The sequence below is a fragment of the Scardinius erythrophthalmus genome (assembly GCF_964197995.2).
Source record: "Scardinius erythrophthalmus genome assembly, chromosome: 11".
In the NCBI taxonomy this organism is placed as follows: domain Eukaryota; kingdom Metazoa; phylum Chordata; class Actinopteri; order Cypriniformes; family Leuciscidae; genus Scardinius; species Scardinius erythrophthalmus.
The window spans coordinates 29,622,448-29,647,246 of NC_138231.1; the positions used below are offsets into that span (position 1 = coordinate 29,622,448).

A 24,799-nucleotide genomic window follows, 5' to 3' on the forward strand; every position below is an offset into this window, starting at 1 on the left:
TCACCCACTCATCATTTGTCACTCATCACACCCTCATGTCATTCAATACATATTAATTTATTATTATTATTTTTGTTTGTTTGTTTGTTTGTTTGTTGTTTTGATCCATATAATGGAAGTCACTGGCCACCAAAACTGAACTTTGTGATGAGTATAATTTTCATTTTGGGTGAAATAACCTTAGCCCATGTTTATGATTAGGTGCAAATGAATAAGGAATGTTTTAGATTGATGTGTGTATAATCATACAGACCTTTAGTCGCAGACAGTACATTACTGTGTGATACTTCCCCCTGCTGTTCACCAAGAGACAGACAAGAGGAAAATCTCTGTGTGCCTACTTAACTATATTTCGGGGACAAATTTGTACCCAGAATTCACCAAAACCTCCCTTTAGGGACATCCTCATTTGTAAATCTGGTATAAAAATAAGTAAAGATATTTTATTTTATTTTTTAAATGCAGAAAGTTTTGCGTGATAGGACAGAATACAGTTCGTACAGTATAAAAACCATTAGCCTACGTCTATGGAATGTCCCCATTTAGATAGCTCAATAGTGTGTGTGTCCCGGTAAACCTTATGTTATGGGGACAAAATGTCCCCACAAAGATGTTTTTTGAAAATGTAGAAAGTGTTCGGTGACGGGTAGGTTTAGGGGTGGGGTTAGTTTAAGGGGATAGAATATACAGTTTACAGTATAAAATCATGTCTATGGAAAACATGAAAACATAATTTGTGTGTATCTAAGATATAACTAAATGCCCGTTATAACCAAATGCCCATGAACACTAATATGCCGTGTTCACTTTAAGACGCGGAGGGTTTGTGTGTTCACATTCAGCCAGGAAGAGCCGCACACAGAGAATCACACACATGAATAGCTGCAGTGAATGGAGCCTGACGGAGAGACGGCTGGATATCGATGATAAACGCGTCTTAACCGCGACCAACTGAGAGTCGGGGGTTTTCTGTTTCATCAGTAGCGCAAGGGTGAGTCGATACATTCAAATGTCACGGTTTCACTGTTAGCTTGTTAGCCGTGCGGGTATACTCTGACTAAAAACTAGGACTCTAACTCACTAACAGCAACTACTGACACTCGTATAAAGAGGTACACCTTAGGTGAACTCAGAGCTGTCGTTGAATTATATCTGTGGTGATTGTATCGCTATAATATGAAGAAAACGAGGGAATTTGGGGCTAGCTGGCTAACCGCCATTAGCACTATAACGTTTAAAATGCATACAATTTCGCGACAGCTTAATTTGACTGGGAAAACACATTTCTATTGACATTTGGATATTAAACAAACTGTTCTTATGTCAACTGATTCCTTGTATTGCGTAAATATGATAACAGTCAGTATTAGGTGTGTTTAAACGCATGACAGCAGTGGAGCATCACCTTACTGAGCATCTTACATGTAAAAGCACGTCTGTTTTCATGCACAAGTCTACACTTGAACCTGTTTGTGTAACAGTTAGTAGTTTAGGTGTGACAGCCGTGTGTTAGCGTGTAGCTGGAGTCCGTATGAATGGCGGAGTGTGCATCATTAGTGCCTGCGTGTACAGGATATGCTGCAGGCGGTCATGATGGATGTAATGTTACACTCACCTGGATGTGTGTGTGTATGATGATGAGTTGATCACTCGACCGAAGACCAGACATTTGCAGAGATCTGGATGATCAGGGCTAGTAGTGTTCAAATGCAGGGCTGTTTTAATATGGATAAAATGCTTTCTGTGTGAGAGCTCTTCTCTGTTTATATATATATATATATATATATATATACTAATTATATATATATATATATATACTAATTATATATTAAGTTTTATATATGATAGTTTTTATATAAACTCAACAGTATATAGGCTATACAAAGTTACCTCTTTTATTTCAGCAGAGGGCGATATGTGTTGTATCAGTGAGTATTTCATGATGTACATATTTTTTTTACTAGCTGGACACAAGAAAGTGAAAAATGGCAGACGGAGAGACATCTACGGATATATGACATGCACCATCATGCATAAGTGTATCATTCAACTTTTCCCCATGGTCTATAGTTAGAACAGCAAAGAAAAATCGCATACTTGTAGAATCGCAATTCTTAAAAATCACAATATATATCGTATCGCCACCCTGTGATAGTGTCGAATAGGAAGATCTCTCAGATAAACTACCATTAAAAAATGTGGGAGTCAGTATGATTTTTTACAGAAATTGATATTAAATCAGCAAGGATGTGTTTAATTGATCAAACAGTAAAGACTTTTTAATTTCACATAAATGCTGTTTTTTTTTTTTTTACTTTCTATTCATCAATGAATTTTGGGGGGGAAAATGTATCTCAGACTGATTTCCATACAAATATTAGGCAGTACAACTGTTTTCACAAAATGGTTCTTGAGCATCATATTAGAATGATTTCTGATGTGACTGAAGACTGGATGCTAAAAATTCAGCTTTGGTCACAGGAATAAATACAATTTTAAAACACATTCAAATAGAAAACAGTTTAAATTATAATAATGTTTCACAATATTACTGTTTTACTGTATTTTCGATCAAATAAATGCAGCCTTGGTGAGCATAAGAGACTTTCAAAACTTAAAAAAAAATCTAACTGACCCCAAACTTCTGAATGCTCAGCTTTACTCCTCTCCGCTCACATACTGTAGTCTGGAACATAACAGTGAAATGTTTCAGTTCAGTTGTTGGACTCAATAGCTCCACTCTTGGCATACCGCTTGACTAAACAATTTCGAGAACATAACTGCAATAATAGCTGGAAGTTCTACATCTATAATGAAACTCCATGACGGATGAAGACATTCGTGACACATTTAAATCAACAAAATTTGCAAAAACAATGTTAAGTGCAATGAGTGCATCCCAGAAAACCAATTTATATGTTTTTTATTTGTATGAAAAAAGTGCATGCACATAATTATAGAATATAAGATTTATGAGTCCATCAGGCCATCTTTATCATAGAGCCTTGGATGAGCATTTGTCATCTTAGGTCTAAAGAGATGTTTTCACAAAGGCACCAGAGTGAATCGACACAGATCGATATAGCATTAGAAAAAAACCTTTGCATTGTGATTTTTCGTCTTATGTTCTATAATCAAAGCGATGTATTTTATGGATGTCTGCCAATCGATTGGCTTTATGCCGTTGCCGTGAGTGGGCTCGGTGAGCTCAGAGAGCTCTGTAGTAAATGTGTATTTGTGTTTAGTAGAAGTCTCAAACACAGATAAGCCCCAGGCTGAGATCAGGAAGTCTGTGTTTGCTCAGCAGCACCGCAGTGAGTTTGGGCCGAGAGATTGCTGCTTCTGCTTGGGCGGCTCTTTCTCTTTTTATTTACACCCTGAGGTCCATCATGAGTCTTGCACGTTTGTTGTTATAAGACAGTCGGTCTAATCCATCCTCTCATCAAAATGAGGTTGTCTCATCACAGTATATATATATATATATATATATATATATATATATATATATATATATATATATATATACATATATATATATATATATATATATATATATATATATATATATATATATATATATATATACATACTCAATGTATGTATATATATATATATATATATATATATATATATACATACTCAATGTATGTATGTTGACGGTACAAGATAATATACTTCACTGCTCAGCAAGGACACATTAAATTGATCAAAAGTGACAGTAAATCAGGGTTTCCACAAAAATGTTAAGCAGCACAAAATTCATGTATGAATTGCATTTTGAATGTCTTTTTGAATAAATTGATAGACTGCATTGACCCACCTAGTTTAGCTGTAATTATTGATGCACCGTAAGCTGTGTTCTTATTTTTGTCTTGTTTTTCTTCTTTAAGGAGATCAAGACTGCTCAGAGAGATGGCACAGAAAGCAGACTCGTCCTCCAGACAGTAACAGACAGACACACCTGAGCCCCACCCTGAACACAACACTGGGCTGGACTCCAGATCATATGTTAGCAGGATTGAAGTGTGTGAGAGGTCGTCACTTCAAACGCTAACGCACACACACAACCTTATATAACAGAGGAAGCTCTCCTGCATCAGTGAGTGCTCTTATGTGAAGTGTGCCTGTCATTGTCAGTCGCACAGTACAAGATAAACCATAGGGTGTTGACACATCTCATGATTCAATCCATTTCCAATATTGATTCAATTCGATATCGATTCGTTAGGATGTATATCAGGTACAGTACATGCCAGTTTTTTTTTCAAGGGAAAATTAATCTCTGAACTAATGCTGTAAACCTGTAACCCTGTCATTTGATACATTACTACAATATTAAAGGTTAAAATGAAAATTATTACATACTTTTAAATTGCACACATGGCAGTTTTTATAATAACCTTTTAATGATACAATGGTTACACTATTTTAAGGTGTCCTTTTTACAATGTAAAATGAAATATTTAAGTGCTACTGAGTAATATTAATTAACTTGTACTTGCTATAGGTTTAGGTTTTGATTTAGGGTTAGTTGCCTGTGATTTTGCGTAATGTATTGTTATTATTTTAGTAACTACATGTAACGTGTAACAAGGACACTGTAAAATGGTGTTATCGATATAATGTTTACTTTATTCGTTTATTCATTCGATGGATTCATTTAGACATTAAATATTGAAGAACAGGTTTAATTAAAAATATAATGAATACGAAATATAGTGCATATTTAGAAAATATTCCTCACTAGAGTAAATTTTTCTAGCTAACTGTCAAATTTTGGCTTTTCTGAAGTAAATGTAATGTTATGTGAAAGTTTACAAGCTGTTTTATTGTCGTCTTTCCACAGTTGAAACACTATTGAAATTTACCGATTACATGTGACATGATACAGATTTTAATAAGTTGTACTGTATCTTTCAAAATGTTCATTCATGTTTATTTCGTGCCATAACTACCGGTAGTAGAAAAATAGAAGAGATGATCAATTCACACCACATTAAAGAGTGGCAAAGTGGTACAAAATTAGCACAATTTGAAAGCTGATACTATCAAAAGGAACAAAGCATAAAGATTATCGCAGTTATGAGATGGAAAGTGCGCTACACATAATGTTTAGTAAAGTTTTGTTCACAGCCTTAATAAATAACAGCACTGGCTCATGATAGACCTATTCTGAGTCAAATTCTGTGCTCGGTTAAAATGACAAGCGCGCTCTCTCTTCTCACAGGAAGTGTCTTCCTCCTCACCCCCGTCCTGCCCCGTCCAGTGGTGGTGGTGTTGGTGAGACAGCGGGCAGTGCCATGTCCCAGGCGTGAGTGCGTGTAGACTCAGGCGTGGTGGCTGCGGGAGGTGATGAAGCTGAAGCAGCGTGTGGTGGTGCTGTGCGCTGTGCTCTTTCTCCTCGGCCTGGCCAAGGTCTTCCTGCTGGATGGAGGAGAGGGATCGGCCGCCAGCCGCCGGGACCTCCGGGCCTTTCGCAAGATGGAGGCCAGCCTGGCCCTGGCCAAAGGAGCTCGCCTCACACACACCTTGCAGTCGCCCTGGGAAGTGGCTGCCCAGTGGGTGGGTCCGCGGGAGGTGTACCCGGACGAGACGCCCGAGCTCGACGCTGTGCTGAACGCCCTGGCCACCGCTCGCGTGGAGAGGGCGGATGTGGGCTATAAAGGCACCCAGCTGAAAGCCCTGCTGGTGCTCGACGGAGGACAGAAAGTGGTATTCAAACCCAAGAGGTGAGGAGAAGATGATTAATATGGGGAACGAAAGAGAGAAAGTAATGAGAGTCTGAATGAAGTCTAAATGAAAGGAGTGAGTGATTTAGCGAGAGGGAGAGTGAGGGGAAGAGCGAGTGAGCAAATTAGAGAACGAAAAAGCCAGTGAGTGAAATGGAAAAAGAGATGAATGAATAAGAGACGTAATAATAGTCTTTGTTATTTATACTCCACCTTTCAGGGACCTGAGCACGCTTCACAATGTGTAGTAAAGCAAGAGCATAACTACAGTAGAACAGAATACAAATGAAACAAAAATACAAACAGGAAGCATAAGAAAAAATGCGACTCAAACAATCAATTACCAAACATCTGCTAGCCGAGGTTTAGAACCTGCCGCCCATCTTAAAGGCACAATGAAATAAAAAATGGACAATTCCTGTTGCAGTAGAAAACCACAGCCATCCAAAATCATTTTCTTAGCATTTATTAAATTAGGTTAATGTATTTTCTACGTATAAACTACCATTCTAATGTTTTGAAATAAGTATCTTATAGTCACCAAGTCTGCATTTATTTGATAAAAAATACAATAAAACAGTGATATTGTGAAATATTGTTACAATTTAAAATAATTGTTTTCTATTTTAATATATTAAAAAATATATATATATTCCTGTGATGGTAAAGCTGAATTTTCATTATCATTACTCCAGTCTTCAGTGTGACATGATCCTTCAGAAATCATTCTAATATGATTTGCTGCTCAAGAAACATTTCTGATTATTATCAATGTTGAAAAGAGTTGTTCTGCGTAATATTTCTCTGGAAACCATGATCATTTTTTTCAGGGTTCGATGAATAGAAAGTTCAAATGAACAGCATTTATTTTGTAACATTTAAAATGTCTTTACTGTCACTTTTGATCAATTAAATGCATCTTTGCTGAATAAAAGTATTGATTTAAACTAATAAAAATGTGTTAATGTATACAAATATTAATTAATTAAAAAAAGCATCAGTGTATTTGTAAATTAACATCAGCCTGCATTAATAAATGATGTAAAAGATGTTTAGTTGATGCATTAGCTATCATAAAATACTATTGTTATGTTAACAAATTTAACCTATTTAACCTATTTGTAAAGTATTCCCAGGATATTTCTCGAATAAAATAGCATGTGCATTTAAAGCTCAAAGCTGATCTGACATAACTTCAGGTTAGTTTAGCTGTCTGCTCTCATCTGAGCCTATTAGATTTATCGTGGATCTACAGGGACTTTAGATAAGTGAGGAAACTCTCCTGCTGCCCTTCATCACTGAGGTCATCGATCAAACACACCTTATCTGTGATGGCTTCACATCCAGACTGAGCGTTCACTGTCCATGCGCACTGAACATGTTGGCCCCAAACGGCTGAATTGGGTGTGCCATTCAAAGTGGAATGTGGGATATCTTCCAAATAGGAAGTTAGTATAATGTTGAATAGATTGCAACGGTAGTGTTACACCTGGAGTATTTATTACTTTGAGCTTTTACTTTGTTTGTTTTTTTCTTCTTAAAAAATCTGCTGCAGTGTCTATAGTTTCAGAATGACATGGAAGAATAAATGCTGTCTGCGCATTTGCCTTAATGTGAAAACAATGTTTGTTTTTTTACAGCACTCTTAACCTCAATAACATCAATATATTCTGGAAAGGAAAAAAATATATATATATTTCAGGTTTCCAAGCAGGCCATGGCCACAGTACTCATGTTTCTTGTGGGTGTAATAGCCACTGTATTATATATAGGATTATATACAGTCTACCCAACAAGTTTCTGTTGAAAGATTGGTCTGGCATTAAGACTTATGTGGGCGTTGTGTGTTGGAGACAGTCCTGGGTTATATTGAAACTATTAAAACAATATTATGCTTGCTCATTACATCCTGCTGTTTAAGGAACAAGTAATAACAGGTATGTAGTGTGTGTGCGTATTTACATTATGAGTAGTTTGACTAATTACTCTAATCATAACATAGTGTCCATACTGAATGTGAAAATGCTGTGTGACACCATACGATCATAGCCAGCCAGAACATGTCTGATATTTAATATCGGTCATACTACAGGGCTGTTGAATGCTTGAATCTGATTCGTTGACGAACGTTCTAAGGTGTGCGATTATTTTCAGGGAAACGCACGGCTAAAGTAGTTCCAGGCAGGTCTTGACCGCATTACAGTTCCATATCACTTTGCGTAGTTGACTGTAATAATGGAAAAAAGGATACAATTCATCACAAGAAAAAACATGCAGCCCCATGTTTGATCTGCCATTTTCGATGTCTAACTTCACAATCAATGGAAATGTGCAGTTTAATTTTAATAAATAAAGTATATAGTCCTATCTATAATCAATAGAAAATTAAACTGAGTATATAAATAAATTGATAGTCCTGCTGCACGGGTTCTCGTAATTATTGCTGACAATATAACAAATAAATAAATATTGATAGGCCTACTTGTTAAAAGGGCTTTGTGTTTCATTAATTAGGCTAGCCTACTGTCAATAATAGAAAAAAAGAATTAACCAATTAATTAAAACGAATTGAATAAATAAATTAAATAATATTGATGCACATGCTTTTCTGTATCATTATTGCTTCCTCTCTCTCTCTTTAATAACTTCATTAATAACTGCATAAAGCCAGGGACACACTTACTGTAAGGCCGATTATGAATGTAATTTGATACTTATAACTGATCATGCCCAAAGGTCGCTTTTAGTCTGTGTTCACACAGTCGGTGTTTAAAATCTGCTGCAGTCGATGGAAACATTTTGTAAGTGTGTTCAGTCTGTTTCAGCTAGTCGTTAAGTGTGTCCCCAGCATTAGTCTGCTATCAGTGGCTCAAACCTCTGTTACTAACTCTAAAATGACGTTTTGGAATTAGCAATGGAGGCATGGGATTAGATGCGTAAGAAATTAGTATTACACTTATACAAGAGCGCTTTATGACAAAAACTGGACAAACGTCTTGAAATACATAATCTGAACAGTGTTTTGAGGTCTGGTAACTGTAGTATAAGCGGAATAATTGACTCCTAGCAGTTGAATTATTAGAAAAATAAACATGCACACACAATTATTTTTCTTCCAATTCAGTGGCCTGTCTTCAATTATTCCTTGCGTAATTTGGTCCCATAAGGATTCAGTTTGGGTGTGTACACACAACACGACACTCCAGACATGAAGAAGACAACTAATAATTTAATTGAATAGCTTGCACACTTGGTTTCGCCTGAGTTCATTAGGACATGGGTAACTCTAGTCTTTTAAGTTGCATCTTTGTGTCTGCCTTTGTTGTATATATCTACTTTATTTTCTCTCATTATTAGGTACACTAGAGATTATGTGGTCGAGGGAGAGCCGTATGCAGGGTACGATCGGCATAATGCAGAAATTGCTGCTTTCCACTTGGACAGGTAATGTGTACACACACACACACACACACACACACACACACACAAACACACACTAGGGCTGCATAATTATAACAAATAATTACACAGGGAATTGTGCATTTCTCCAACTGTGGACAGTGTTTTAGGGTGATAATTATCTTGATTTTACCTTGTTTTCTTCACAAGTCTCATATACAACCAAATTGAATCTGTTCGATTCAGTAAAAATTAACCCCTGGGACACTCCCAGAAATGCTCAGTGTACACATTTAAAACATCAAAGCTGAGAATTATGCTTCTGAATTACATAACTGCTTTTATACTTCAGAAAATCAACACCACATAAAAATCCTGACAATGAAATTTCAAATACATTACACTTGTAAGCAATATGACTGACCAAAACTTGAATGTTCTGACTAGAGATTGATCAAAGGTTTCATATGACTTGTTTGACTTCCTGTTCAGCGTGAGCTTATTGACTGTTCGCAAACATGGTGTTAGAAGCTGGTTCGGCAAGTGTCTTTCTACATTCTTGCCTGACGACTTTGACTGTGATCGGTGGGCGCCGATAGCCTTGTGGTTACTGTGCAACATATAGCGCAACTGTCCTTTGCCGATCCTGTTCCCCTCTCTCTCTCTACCCCACACTTTCCTGTAAAAACCTCTACTGTCCTATCCAAAAAAGCCACACACACAAAAAAAAACTTTGACTGTGATCATTAGAGTAATTTGCAAATTGCCAACATTTTTCTTTCCACTAAAGCTTCTTGACAGGCAATGTTTCTTATTTCCAGAGGATACTGTGTGAACTCACTCACATTTTTTTGTGGCATTGAAGGCCGTGGGTGTTTAACAAGAAAAATAACTGCATGCAGACTTGGAATGACATGAGAGTTAAAGGAAAAGGGGGTCTCTTTAAAAAATAAATAAAAAATAATCTCTTTAGGCCTCAGTTTCACTTCTGTCTTTGATTGGTTACAGTGCTCAGCTTGTCTAGAAACTCTTATAAATAAAAAACACATTAATGAAATAAATGTTTTTCTCCAAAACACATTGGCCACAATTTTTGCCACCCCTAGAATTTTTTTACGAGTAAAATATCTCTGAAGTATATTCCCATTAATATTTACCTTTTTTTAGCACACCAGGGTGACTAGGAATATGAAATTGTCTCGCTATGACTTCTTGTTTCACAGGAGTGAAATATGAGGCACACAAAGTCCAAATTCACTTAATCATCCTTCACAATGAGTAAAACCAACGAATGTAGTTCGTTCGGTGCAGAAAAAGATTGTTGAGCTTTACAAAATAGAAAGTGGCTGTAAGAAAATAGCTTAAAGGCAGGGTAGGCAGGATTTTTCTAAAAAAACTTTTTCCCAAATTTGTTTAAACTATCTTTATATACCAATACATAATTAAAATGTAAGTACTCTGAAAAAGAGTGTATAGGATGACAAGGCCAAAATAATAAACAAAATCCCCTTCGTGTTAGATGAACTAAATTCCTAAACCAAAGAAAAGAAAATGAAATACACAATCCTTCCCTAACTCCCTAAATAAAAAACAGAGTGCAAAATATGTACATCAAAAGAAATGGCGTCAAACCTCCTATACAGCCCTTAATACGTTGACAGTACAAATCACCCAATATTTACATAAGGTAATTTAGACAATACAGATTCATATCAATAGCAGGACATAGCATTAAACGCACTCTTTCTCTCTGGCAAGATACTCAATCCTACGAAGAGCGAATTAAAAGGAAAAGGAAAATTAAAAAAGGAGCTTTTTGGCAACAAACCCACCAGATGTGTTTGGTGCGAACAGGGATAAAAAGTACCCCATGCCCATGGTTAAGTATACTGCTGGATCTTTAATGTTGTGGGCCTATTTTTTGCTGGAGGTCCTGAACTTCTTGTTCAGATACATGAAATGGATTCTAGCAAATACCAACTGATAAAAAATCAAAACCTGACCGCCTCTGCTAGAAATCTTATAATGGGCCGTGGTTGGATCTTCCATCAGGACAACGGTCCAAAACAAACTTCAAAATCAACACAAAATGGGTAACTGAGCACAAAATGAAGCTTCTGCCATGACCGTCCCAGTCCCCTGACCTGAACCCTATAGAAACTTGAGTGGGCTGAACTGAAGAGAAACGCCAACATGGATCTGAAGGATCTGGAGAGATTCTGTATGGAGGAATGGTCTCAGCTCTCTTGTCAGGTGTTCTCCAAACTCTTCAGACAGTATAGGAGAATACCCCCCCCCACACACACACACACACACACACATACACTTTCAATTCTTTTGCATCAATGTTTTTTGAATGAAAGATCAAAAGGATAAACAATGCAGATTTATTTTTTACAGCCATTTTTGATCATATTTACCAGGGGTGCCATTAATTCTGAGCACAGCTGTATGTATGTATATAGTGTGTGTGTATTAAATTAGTTTGATGAATAGAAAGTAAAAAAAAAAAAAAAGAAAGTCTGAAAAATCTTCAAAGGATCCTGATTTTTATTTTTTATTTTTTCAGCGTTTCCACAATTTAAGCAGCAAAACTGTTTTGGATATTGATAATAATAACCAGAAATGTTTCTTGACCAATGATTTCTGAATATAATATATAATATTCATTTAATACCCCTATAACTCAGTGGAAGTTGATTGAAGATGGCATAGTTGGTAGTGTTGTTATAACCAGTCAACTGAACCAACAATCTTTTCACAAAGCTGACAAAACCTCGTCAAAATCCATCAACAAAATCCATCGTGCATGAGCTACTTTCTGACATTCTAACTGAAAGTGGGTGAATATCAAAATACATGATAGAAACATTTTGTTAAACCAATTACAAGTGTTATGTTGACAACACTATTGAAACAATTACTTTTTATTACAACTGTACATGAATAAATAGGCCATTTGGCCCTGGACTAATAGTGTATTTGTCCATTCTATTGGCTCTATTCTATTTTGAAGTCTTGTGCTGGCTGCACAAGTCTAATTTAAGGCTCTCACAAATAAATAGTATATTATACATTTTCTGAGTCATCAGAGTGCCTTGAGTATTGAAGTTGTTGAGTTTTGTGTCCGTGGTGTTCTTTCATGCCACAGGGATAAAAGAAAGCATACAGTTTAGCCGGAAATTGTGAAAAAATGTGTGTTATTTCTAGTTTAAAGAAGTCATGTGACCTCTGTGTTTGTCAGACAGGTTCAGTACTGGGCTTAAATGAAAGCCTAAAAGGTCTTCTTTCCAGCGATACCAAGCACCATATTATAGAATATTGACAATATCCCTAGCATGAGCCTAAACCAGATATACACCAGATTTCAAAAACGGAATTTATCTTAGGGGGTTAGTAACTTCATGAGCTGAAAAAGGTGATTTCGCTACCACCCCTGCACTGCTATCGTGATTTTTCTAATACTAGGGGTGTATACCTTGCCAAAAAACAATGATAGCATTTTCCCCCCGATGATACCGATCAACCCCCCTGGCTCATGGACTATATGTCTTTCGGAATTTTGAGAGCAGCCTACAATTCTATTGAGGTTCTGAGCCTGCTGATCAACTATTAGTGAAATCATCACAGATCCATTGATTTTGGTTGGATTTTTATGATTTTTTTCTGTGGAATGAGTATACTGTTTGGTGAAAAGAATGACATATTGACTGATGTCATAACTTGGGGGGAATAGTTGATTGCCAATGAAGTAAAGATGAAACTATTGGAAAAAAGTGAGAAAACGGCTAATTTTTTTGCATTAAATTTATACAAAATCATGTAGAAATGTGTTTTAAGAGTTATTTTTTCAGTGGATGTTGTCAGCACATGTGTTCTGAGTATCTGGAATGCATTTATTGACAGCCTACCGAACCCACTAAGGATTTGAGGAAAAAAATCATTTTTTCACATTTTTCTGATAAAAAATAAAGGGTGCATACACTAAAAATTTTTTATACAATCGGGGACTTTGGCTTCCCGACTAGAAGGATCGTGTGACACAGAAGCCTAGAGTAATGATGATGAATATCACTGTTTTAACCGTTTTTTGTTGTTGTTGTTTTTTATCAAATAAATGCAGCCTTGGTGAGCATAAGATACTTTTTTAAAAAAATATTTAAAAAAAATCAGTAACACTTTATTTTCAAGTGTCCTTGTTACACTTTACATGTAATTACTGTAGTAGTAACTATAAATTATGCATAATTACACGCAACTAACCCTAAATCAAAACCTAATCCTATACTAAGTACATGTAGTTAATTATTATTACTCGTTATTAAATGTATAATTACACTGTAATATGGACACCTTAAAATAAAGTGTAACCAAAAAATCTTACTGACCTCAAACTTTTGAACAGTAGTATATTTTAAAGACCCCTATATATTATGAAAAAATAAATGTGTAAAGTACTATTTGGAAAATTTGAATATTAGAATACGGTTAAAACTATAGCTGTCAATAGATTAAAATAATTAATCTCATGCTACCAGTTTTTAGAAAGCAGAATAACAGTCAACAGTAATAATGTCAGATGATTCAAATCTGTTTTATTTAGAATAATATTTTTCTCTGAACTTTTCCATGGGCCCTTGCAGCCTACTGGAGGTCCCAGACCCAAGTTCAAAACCCCCTGCTCTAGTGAAAATTCCTAATCGTCATCTTGATCAATACATGATTAATTATGTCACTGAAACACTATCAGTAGTGCACAAAAAAACCCTGTCCATCTTACATGGCATTTATACATAGGGCCAGATTTACTAACAGCTTGCACCAGCACAAACCCTCTTTTGGTGTTAAAAAAACTACAGTCAGGATTTACTAAGCAAAGGTGTGGACAGGGTTATTTTTACAGCTGATCTTATAACATATGCATTTGTGGGAGTTTCCCTTTCAGACACACAATTTATGGGAGGAGAGTATTTCATTGAATCACGCAAGGTAATTTACTAGGTGATTAAGCTTTGGGTTCGTCAATGTACTGGTGTTTGCGCCATTATTTACCTCCAAAAAAGCACGTCTTAAACTAGACGCTACCTGGTAGATTGCGTTGGTCATTATGGATATGATCTGACTGCGTCTGTGTTCTTTAATTTGAGTGTCGTCAGTAGATCGCGCTGAACTTTACACTCCCATCTGCGCTTTTGTGGAATTCACTCTTCGCAGGAAGTTTGATTGACAGGCGATCTGACCAATCATAATCCGCCATTTTTGTCCGACAAAGCAGTCTGGAGAGTTGAACTTGAAAAACGATGTGTACTGACGTCTTTCCACGGTTGAAACAACATTTCTTCTGATGTTTATTCATGTTTATTTGATGTTTATTTCGACACATTAAAGAGCCATAAAATGGTATTTATTGTTTAAATTTCTTTAGAATCAAAAGTGATCTGCTCTGTCCTGTCTGTCAGTGCACTGTCAGTGTCCTCTTTGCCGCGATGTATATTTCACTGCGTGAGAACATGGTGGGGCGTGAGAGCGGCGTGGCTTGCCGGCCATAGCAACAGTAACTAAAGGGGATGGGTCTTTGCGAACGGTCAATTGCGCGCTCACGCTAATTTGCCCTGTTAAGTAAATCTGGCCCCTAGTCTGACAATCAATTGTATGCTGATGTGTCATTACTGTATCATAAGCTTCTTGATCTGTTCCTGCAGGATCCTGGGTTTTAGGAGAGCGCCCCTGGTGGTGGGGAGGTTTATGAATCTGCGTACAGAGATAAAGCCAGTAGCTACAGATCAACTGCTGAGCACTTTCCTGATGCACGGTCAGTTTAAATTTTTTCGTTTCTTGCTTCTCTATCACAATTCCTCATCTTCCTTCTCTATTCTGGAACCGCTGGAGCACAGAAAAACTTCTTCACTTATGCAAAGTACTTCCATCGTTTAGATGCTTTTCTTTTCTGTTAGTCACAGCAGCAGCTTTACTGCTTGTCATGTTTATATGCTGAGCCTGTATTAATGAGGATATGTGGCCACTGGCCAGAGAGAAAGCTATGGGGCAAAGTGTCACACAACCAGACTTTTGATTCTCAGCATAAAGTCTAGTCCAGTTTGGGGCTTGTATTAGACAATAATTCCCTACTTGGACAGGAAGAGACCATCTGACCAATATGTAAAACAACCAACCTCAGTTTTGTTGATAATACAATAATCAACTGTCACCGAAGTGGCATTATGTATATTTTTTGGTACCACAATTAACACATCTGGACAGATATTTAGAAAATGCCATCACAGATGATAAATATTGTTGAATGCTAATGGAAGGTGTTTTTATATACACTACAGCATTGCTAGTGCATGAAATCATTAACCAGATGAACAATCTATCAAAATAGAATTTAAACTGGCTTATACTGCCAAATTTCAAATTTGACAAATCATTAGTTTTCTTGTCCCTAATAATGAACATTAGGAGAAAGAGAAAACTGTTTTAATATGAACTCCATCTGTGTTAAATTGGTTGTTACATCATATAACCAACAAGAACTATCAATCTATGATATATATATATATATATATATATATATATATATATATATATATATATATATATATAATATGTTTACTGACCAATGATATTGAATTGAACTGTGAAATCACTATATAAATTAGCTGTCCAGTTATGCCTGAACTATTGACAGTCTTCACTCCTATTGGTTGTCGCTCCTAATATTTGCTCGTCATTTGCATAAAGTTGAAGGGGACCTATTAAGCAAAAGGTGTTTGAACACCAGTGTGTGTCTACAGTGTGTGTAAACAACCAGCCTATAATTTTACAAATCTACCCAATGCTTGTTTTATAATCCCCATAAATAATTGAACATAAGAGTCTCCAATGAACCAATGAACATAAGAGTCTCCATAGACTCCCGGCATCTGATTCACTGTTGACACCATGGTTGAAGTTGTTACTTAAGGATGGATCAGTACCAACTGTTCCTGATCCAGTTTATAGTCTCCGGAGCGATACTGATCACGGCAGTAATGAAAGGGAGAGCCGGCACTTTATCACAGTTCATAGGAGTTGTTTTACGAATATAAAGTTTACTGGTTTATTAAGCACCCCTCGAAAAGGCATAATGTCTGTAAATATTTGTTTGCTGTTAGTTGTAAGTGTTTTTGTGTAATTTGCTGTGTATGTTGATGATAATGCAAGGGAGAGAGAGAGTTAATGGATAAGACTTTAATGCGTCCTTCTTGTACTGTGTTTATTCAGCTCTTACAGTGATTTTCTGGAGTGACAATGGACACTTCATGTTTTGGCCATCATTCAGACGCGGTCCGCTACAACAGGCTTGTAGTGGATAAAATGGATAAAAGCAAGATGACAACATAAGTTATTTAAATTTAAATTAAATATAACCGTAATTAAACTAAACTATACCTGTTCTATCTTCATGCAGCATATATTCTCTGGCTCTGTCTGTAGGCATTATTGTCTGACTCCGATTCAAACTGAACGCCACTACTGAGAGTTTCAGATATTTTCAGTGCGTCCTGGCAGCGGAGCACAAGCTCTTGAAGCCCTGCCCTCTTCTTGAAAGGGGGCAGGAGGCACCAGCTCATTTGCATTTAAAGGGATACGAAGAAACGCTGTTTTTGCTCACCCCCAAAAAGTGGCAATTTTAACATGCAATAAAAACTTATCTTGGGGTATTTTGAGCTAAAACTTCACATGTACACTCAGGGGACATCAGAGACTTGTCAAGGCTATTATTTTTATGTTTAACATAGTGATCCCACCCACCTAGTTGTCTATTTAAATTTAGACTCTCATTTGAATTTAGACAAGAGTTTTTACCCCATAATGGACGGCAATCTTCACTTCACAACTCCAATTTACATAAATACTAATCCAGAGAATAATTCAGATCAACATCATAAATGACAAAAGTAGTCATAATTACCAATAGCAGACAGAGCTGGAAAATCACATGTTCTGTATCATCTTTTCACCAAATTTACTCAGAATTATCAGCTTCTTTAAAGTTTTGTCGTTTCACTTAACCCATCTGTAACCCATGATAAAACACCCATTCCAGAGGTTAATGACACAATCTCCACAAAATCAGGAAATAAGAGTACCCCAAACTAACACATACAAGACACAAAATGCTGTCACCATCACACACACTCATACTAGAAACACATATGTTAACTGCTCATTTTCAATGTTTGCTTTTTGATATTAACTCTAAAAATATTTAAATCACATTTTTCTTTCTGTTTTACCTAATTTTACATAGTCAGTTTCAAAGTATGTCTGTTCATTATTAATTTGATTTTAGAAAAGTCAGCTGGGTGGTTTTGGTTCATTATCATTATTTTGTTTAAGCTTGCTTTAGCAGGCCGATAACAGAAAGACAGACAGAGTACCATCCCTTCCTCCACTCAAGCAGTCTCTCTCACTATAAACAAATAATCTTTTCAACAGCCTCCTAAGACTGTAACTTAGACAGAATGTAATATTAAATTCATTACAATAACCTTTGACCATTCACCTTTGTTATCCAGACCTTTTCTTGAATCTACAAAAGCGGTCTTCATTTTTAGCCACACCACCATGTCTAACGACCTTCAGGAGTTAAAACTATGTTATAGACATATTAGTTCAAAATCAACACTTCTATTCTTTTTTTTTTTTCTTGCCCATAATCATAAAAAGTTTTGTTACTGTCTCCACAACAAATAATGACAGTCACCTACCTCATCTCAGATGGCTTTTGAAAGCCCATTCCCATTAGCTCTTTATCTATAATTTCCTTTTCTTCAGGGTGTTTTCCCCTGGCATAGTTGCAGACACTTGTCACAATGAAAAACAAGCCATCCAAGCAATGCGGTTTCTGGTGAGTGTTATGGAGTGATTCACATTTCTGGGTCAAACTGCTGTAACTTCTCACAGCTCACCCCCTCTTTAATGATGTAATGATGCTGCTGGCCTCACAGTCATCTGCTCCACTCTCATACCCATCTCACATAACACACCTCCCATCAGGAGATGCCCAGTGGTGGCTGTGACCCCCTGCCTTAGGTTGCCCTCTGTCAGGCCAAAGAGGATCTTGAGAGGATCTTCCCGTCGTTGAGAAATCACCTTGTACCTTGTGGTAACCGCACTTTCCCATAACAGAATCTTTGGCAGTTTTCTTCAACATAATCAGTTATTTTCTGGAGTGTAGGGAAGGCGCATTCAAGAGTCACCAGAGCCATCAGGTTGCCTAATAGTGTTAACACATGGAGACAGGTTAATAACAGCCGTATTTAATAACTAAAATCCATTAAACATCTCCAAATCAGCAAAATCGCAATGCTGAGATTATACTTAGTGAATTAAGTTATCACAGCGTCCATTCAGTGTACTGTTAAATCTGTAGCCGGACCCATTGGCCCTGTACGGTGGAGACTAAAATGAGACAAAGTTGTTACTGGTCCTAAATTAAACTAGTCAAAAAAAAAAAAAAATCAGTTCTATCATTTAAGGTCTGTATTATTATTTTAAAGACTTCTTTAAAGTCATTCAGTTTTACTTTTAAAACATTTACAAATTGCCCTCTAAATAAAATATAAAATTCGTGCAGGACAGTCGTGCCGTGTACCAGCTGCTTTGACGCGATTATCAGTTAAACTGACTCTCAACGTGTGCAATATCTCACGACCTCCCGAGTGTCCGAACTCACACCGTGTACGCCCGCCCTAAATGTATAAAATCTGAACTGCCTGTTGCATGATTTCTTTTAACATCTCCATGTCTATGGTTTTCAACTGAAACAATGTGCCTTACTATAAATAGCTTATTACCACTTATGACACAGGCTCAGATAACAGCTTTTAGCTGACATTGAATGAGAGAGACTCTGAGGCAGTCAGGACTGGTACACTGCACTCTCATAGACTTCTAACATCAGACTTTATCTACCGTCTTTTAACTCTAGCCCAGCTTAAGGCATCTTTGCCAGAAATGACATACTTTTTCAAATAAACACAATTTTTATATATTTTTGCAACTCACATTTGTTGGAGTCATTAATTTTACATCAACCTGTATTCATCAATTCACTTACAAAAAATATTATAGATCTTTCCTTCAAAAGGATTCCTTTAAGACTTAAATTTTTTGACCTGGTTTTTATCTCTTGTTCTTTTTCAGACGAAAACTTTAATATTGTCATATTAAACACTGATCTACTTTTAAACCCACATTAACACCAGAAATTTACGTCACTTAAAAAAAAAAAAATGTGTACACCTTCTGAATGGCCCTGCTGCCACATTTAAAACACTCTCTGCCATTGGGTGAATTCGTGTATCAGCCTCAACTACAGCAGCAGACACCTTGCCTACAGTTTGATCACTGTGAGCTTGCAAACAGCTCCAACTTACTGCTAACCCTTGAAGCAGTGTGTCCCAATCAGGAATGTAAACAGAGCCACTGATAAGCAGTTCCTGTATTATTTTGACAGTCCACCCAGTGGCGGATTCAATTACACTAGCTGAATCATAATCATTGGCAGCACATTAATTTTCATAAGCTGCACGGAAATGCTCAAAATATTCTAAGGGTTTTTTACAGAGTTTATCTTAAGTCACACTTGTCCAAGGAAATGACCAACACCCCAAAATTTCCTTGACTTGCTTTTTGTAATCATCATAAGCAATACGAGGCTAAAACTTTTATTTTTTATTTTTTTTTCAGTTTCTTTCTTTGTTTGTAGTCGGTCAGGTTGTTTAAATTTCCAAACAGAATCAAAACCCTGACTACCTTTTACTTAATAATTTCTGAGGACTTCAGAGCACAGCTGCTTACAGCGTTTTCTCTCTTCTGTCTCACTATTTGTTTCAGGACTGTTCAGGTTACTGAACGAGTAACTCAATTTGTCAGCCATATCTTAATCACGGTTCAAACTCACCTAAAGTTATTGCAGAAATGGAGGCGGTGATCTTTGAACAACACAGCTTGGCTTCTGCGTGATGAAACTGCAAAGTATACTCCAAAATGACAGTTACATATACTGGTCCACACCAATTTGGGTCACAACTTTTTTATTTTTCTCTCGGGATCGTTCCTGATGCATCCCTGGCAAACAACCCTAATTTTATTAGTATCCCTAATAGGGCTGTCACTTTTGTGAAAAAATCCTGTTCGATTTTTGAGACATAAGTGTTCATTGAATCGATTGTAAAATCGATTTTCCATGTCTAAAGACGTTTCCAAAGACGCAAAATATGGGCAAAATCCACGGACAACGAACAGGCATTAGGACGAACGTAAAGAGGGCGCTTGAGACGCGCACAAGTCTGCAATATTTCTGATGATTTATTGGCGTGAAGTTTCATACACAATGACAAACAGGAGTGCAACATTCTCGAAAAACAATAAGCAGAGTGGACTGCCATAGCATAAATTAAAAACATTACCTCAGTCTTCAACATGGCTGTGTTTACGATTAGAAATCTCAAACAAATTTTGCCTACGTAGGAGATTGTAGACGCATAGCCCGAATTTGTATCTGAATGCATGAGACTGTCTGCATACCGGCAGAATTCACAGTTTTGTAGTAAAAAGAGACGCATTATGCAGAAGTATAATCTGCTGTTATGCGTGTTTGTCAGAGCCTGCAGTTGCTATATGTAACGAATACGACTCTGGGTTAATTTGAATTAGCTCAAGGATATAGGGAAAAGTCGTATGTACATTTATTTTATCAATTATCGAGATTACCTCGTTCTATGACTGGTCTAATCATCAGTTATTCGTCCAGCGAAGACTGTAAGATCATCACAGTCAAGAACAAACTCCAATAAAGTTTAGGTTCTGGCCACGAACAGTAAACTTTATGAGTTTATTAATTAAAACTACGGAATGTAGTCTAATATCGAGCTTGTAGCTTAAGACCTTTTATTTCAGTGACTTTAGAATGGTGGGTTTTTGAAACACAGAGACAGTGAAAAGTATAAATGGATTTTAATAAGTGTAACTTAACTAGATTATATGAGCTACGAATAGAAACGTACGTAAAAATGCAAACAATAAACACAACAAACATTTAAACAATAATAACATACGTGATAAGAATAAAATGACATGAAAGAAAGAAAGAAAGAAAATGGAAAGCTAGTAATTGTTACATACAGAACCCTAAAGTTACGAGACACCGGGAAAAACAGCTTTTATCAGACAATGTAGCTTTACTTGCAAGTTTCTGTGCTCTTTCTGGTCAGGCTGAAGAAGAGGGAGCGCGCGCGTGCGCGTGTCCTGTTCTGCTGCGTCTTCCAGTGTCGCGCGAAGCTTGAAAAGGCTCACTGAAATGTACTATTACAGAGAAAGTTCGTCTCCCGGGATGGGAGAGGTCGGAAATCTTGGTTGCAAAGACAAGGCAGCTACTCGACCATGTGTTGGTCAGAGGAGAAGGTCCAAAGCCTTTCCCGAGGGTCCTGGAGAAGCGTTGCCAGGGGAGGAGAGGAGAGTAGGAGCAAAAGTAAAAGCAAAAGCACCAAGAGAGAAGGGAAGCATGATATTTTGAAGGGGCCAAAACTCACGCCCTCTCACGGACGTGGGCCAACCGTCTTTAACAACGGATCGGGCACACCTCCTGACGTTTCGAGATCTATACCCCCCTTCCTCTTAGAAATTGGAACGATAGATTCGTTCGTAACATTAATATCACTGGTATTAATAAAACAATTCATCCTCTGATATGTTGCGTTAAACATTCGAGACCGTTGGGATATCTGGAACAAGACGATACCATGAATGGCACTGCTATGACATAATTACACACAGATACACGATTATAGTCACATCACATTGATTACAAACCAATAAAGTTATATAGGCATAGTATTTGGGACAAGGGATCATGCACACATCAAGAAAATACATTTAAACATTGTACCAAATGATTTCGATCACGCGTGGTAGGATCCATGTGGGTTTCTGTGTGTGTGTGCGTGTGTGTGTGACCAGGACTGAGAGTTCATGCTGCCGCTGAACTTTTGCTCTCTTGCCTATGTGTGTTAATGCAGCTCGGCCCACGTGTGGAATCACGAGGGGGCAAAATATGATATTATGCTCGGGGAATTAAAATGCATGGAACCATAACGTTTATCACAGTCCCTTACCAAAAATCTCCTTCGTCTCGCGACGAGGATTAGAACACTTTGAGGAACATAGGAATACATATCAACATTTAAAGAGTTTACTCTGAAGAGTTTCATGGAAAGTTCCATGTGTGTGTGTGGTGTGTGTGTCTCTATGGCTTGTCACGTGATCCCAAGGCATGGGGGGGGTGTTCGATTGGAAGATGGCATTCAGCAAAGACAATGGCAGTTCTGTGGACCAGCCTGAGGTGTTTTAGAATTGATGCTGCTATGGTCCTGGAGAACTGAAACTGAAAGGAGTCAGTCTTTTAAATTTGCCTTCAGTACACAAAGAACCAATGATAGACATAGTAAGGGAATTGTCGTAGTACCCCGTGACAGCTTGAGAAACAATATAGACCTGTTCGTTTATTTCATTAAGTCGTGGTAAACATTAACCAGCAGAACAAAAACGATGTGTTTTCGATCAACATGATACACTTAACTAGAAACAGATGTCGTTGTGGCTACATTCCCCCTTTTTGTTAAACGAAATTCGGGATGGAATTCGTTGAACAACAAATAGGCACAATGGATGGCAGGTGGATCATGATGGACAACTAGCAGGTGGTTGTTAGGCTGATGACTCAGCTCAAGTGAGGTTGAGGGGTCCCCCCCCGCCAGACACGGCTTTGTGAGCTTGGCTGTGGATGCTCACGTCTCGTTGAGTCTGGTACTGGTGATGTCCGATTGTGGCTGCTTTCTCGCGAACCACCACAGCATCCTGTTAGAGGAAAAAGGGAGAGAGAGAGAAAGGGAGGAATAATTTTCAGCGATGGATGTCCTTGGTTGTCTAGGACCGTCTTGTTGCTTCGCTGAGGTTGGTATGCCACGTGCTTCGATGTGCCATGCGTGGCTTTCGTGCTGCGGTGTTCAGCACATGGGCACCCTTGGCATAGGAAAGGTCTGTTCATCAGAGGTCCGCATGACCTTTCTTTGTACACAGCTGAGGTGTCGTAAGCGGCTCTGAGGCGTGCAGTGTAGTTGGTAAAGTTTGTTCGTGCTGTGTAATCACTGCAATCGTGATGGTGGTATGTATGTGGCGCAGACATCAGTCTGGTTACTCACTGCAGGTCAGAGATGACCTCGAAGCAGTAGGGGTCAGTGTTCGTTTTCTGTGTCGGTGTCAGACGTGGCTGCACTGTCTTCATCTGTTGTGTAAGACGACTCAGGCTCATCAGGGTTCTGGAGAGAGTGGCTACAGGTTTGACGGTCAGGGCTTGGAGTTCTGGACGGCGGGTGATGCTGGTTCCAGAATCTTTCGGAGCGCTCGGTCCGACGCTTTGGATGAGCACCGTCACAGTCGTGCTGCCACCTGCTGTCTGGCTCGGAGCAGTGTTCAGAGACGGAGTAGATTGTGTGTGGTTTCACAGTCTTTTCATCTATAGCCCTTTGCTTGGTGTAAGCCTTGTGGACTAAGTCTCTGAGTTTTCGAGTGGACATTGTTCGTGGGCAGACAAGCACGTCAAGATGTCCACTCACGCTGCTATGTAGATTTCGCAGAAACAATGTTCTGAAATTCACATCCTCTTCCATACCTGGGGAGTTGGTTGCTCCGAAGAACGTTTGTCGGAGTCGGTCATAATAGGAGTGTGGGGGCTCAAGTCGGCCCTGCTTTACGTCAAAGGCCGCGATAAACCCTTGGTCTGCCTCTGGATCAGAGAATTCGCGGATCAAAGCTTGTCGCAGTTGCTTGTAATCTGCTTTGACCGCCTGTGGTTGGCGGTCCAGAAAACTACGCACATCTCTACTTGCGGTGATTCGTAACAGGTAGAATTTGTCCCAAGCTGTCAGGTTGGCGACAGTTTGCAGGTGAAAGTCAATGTCTTGAAGGTACGAATTGACACTGTGGTCTCCGGCAAACGTAGGGATGTTGCGGGCTAGTTTATCAAGGCTTTTGGGAGGAGAGCTGTTGCTGGGGGCCCAATCCGTCTGGAGAGGATTCTGACCCTTTACAGCTCCGCCCCCCTCAGCTTTTGGTGTTTGGCTGACCGGGAGAAACTCTGTGATGTGTGTTTCTCCGTTCCAGACACTCTGCAATCTGTAAGCATGTTTTAGTTCTGCATGAACAGTGTCAAGTTCATCTTGGAGCTCGTGTCTCTGCTGAGTGAGCTGATGGATTTTAGTCTCTGCTCTCTCAAGGAGAGCTTCAGCCCGTTGGAGCCGTTCGTCGAGTTCCTTCCGGGTGAGTTCCTCCGACTGCTGCCTTTGTTCTGTGTGCCGATGAAGATCATCTAGGGCATTTTGAAGTCTTTCAACTTCCTGTTGCAGCGTCGTGTCCGTCTCGTCCTCTTCCTCGGTCAGGGAGAGTAGCTGGTCTAGACGGTTCTGTGTGTGTGCTCGGTCCTCCAGGGCTTCTGTGGAACTGGGTGAGCTCGACATCTCTGCTTATTGTGGTGAGAGAAGCACAGCACACACAAAAAGAGACAAAATGCAAGTTTGTTTTAGGGTCAAATGAGCTATACTCATACGGCTATGCCGTCTATG

At 38.2% G+C, this 24,799-nt stretch overlaps 1 protein-coding gene across 1 annotated transcript in view; it reads left to right on the plus strand.

The window, feature by feature from the left end:
• The first annotated feature begins 655 nt into the window (after positions 1 to 655).
• fam20b (FAM20B glycosaminoglycan xylosylkinase) overlaps positions 656 to 24,799 on the plus strand; it is a 40,618-nt gene continuing 16,474 nt past the window's right edge. Inside the window, exons 1-5 of the mRNA XM_081378065.1 lie at positions 656 to 991; positions 3,891 to 4,099; positions 5,228 to 5,729; positions 9,087 to 9,173; positions 14,831 to 14,940. Of these exons, the coding sequence (XP_081234191.1) occupies positions 5,353 to 5,729; positions 9,087 to 9,173; positions 14,831 to 14,940 (574 nt within the window). The 5' untranslated portion in view covers positions 656 to 991; positions 3,891 to 4,099; positions 5,228 to 5,352. The remainder of the gene's footprint in view (positions 992 to 3,890; positions 4,100 to 5,227; positions 5,730 to 9,086; positions 9,174 to 14,830; positions 14,941 to 24,799) is intronic.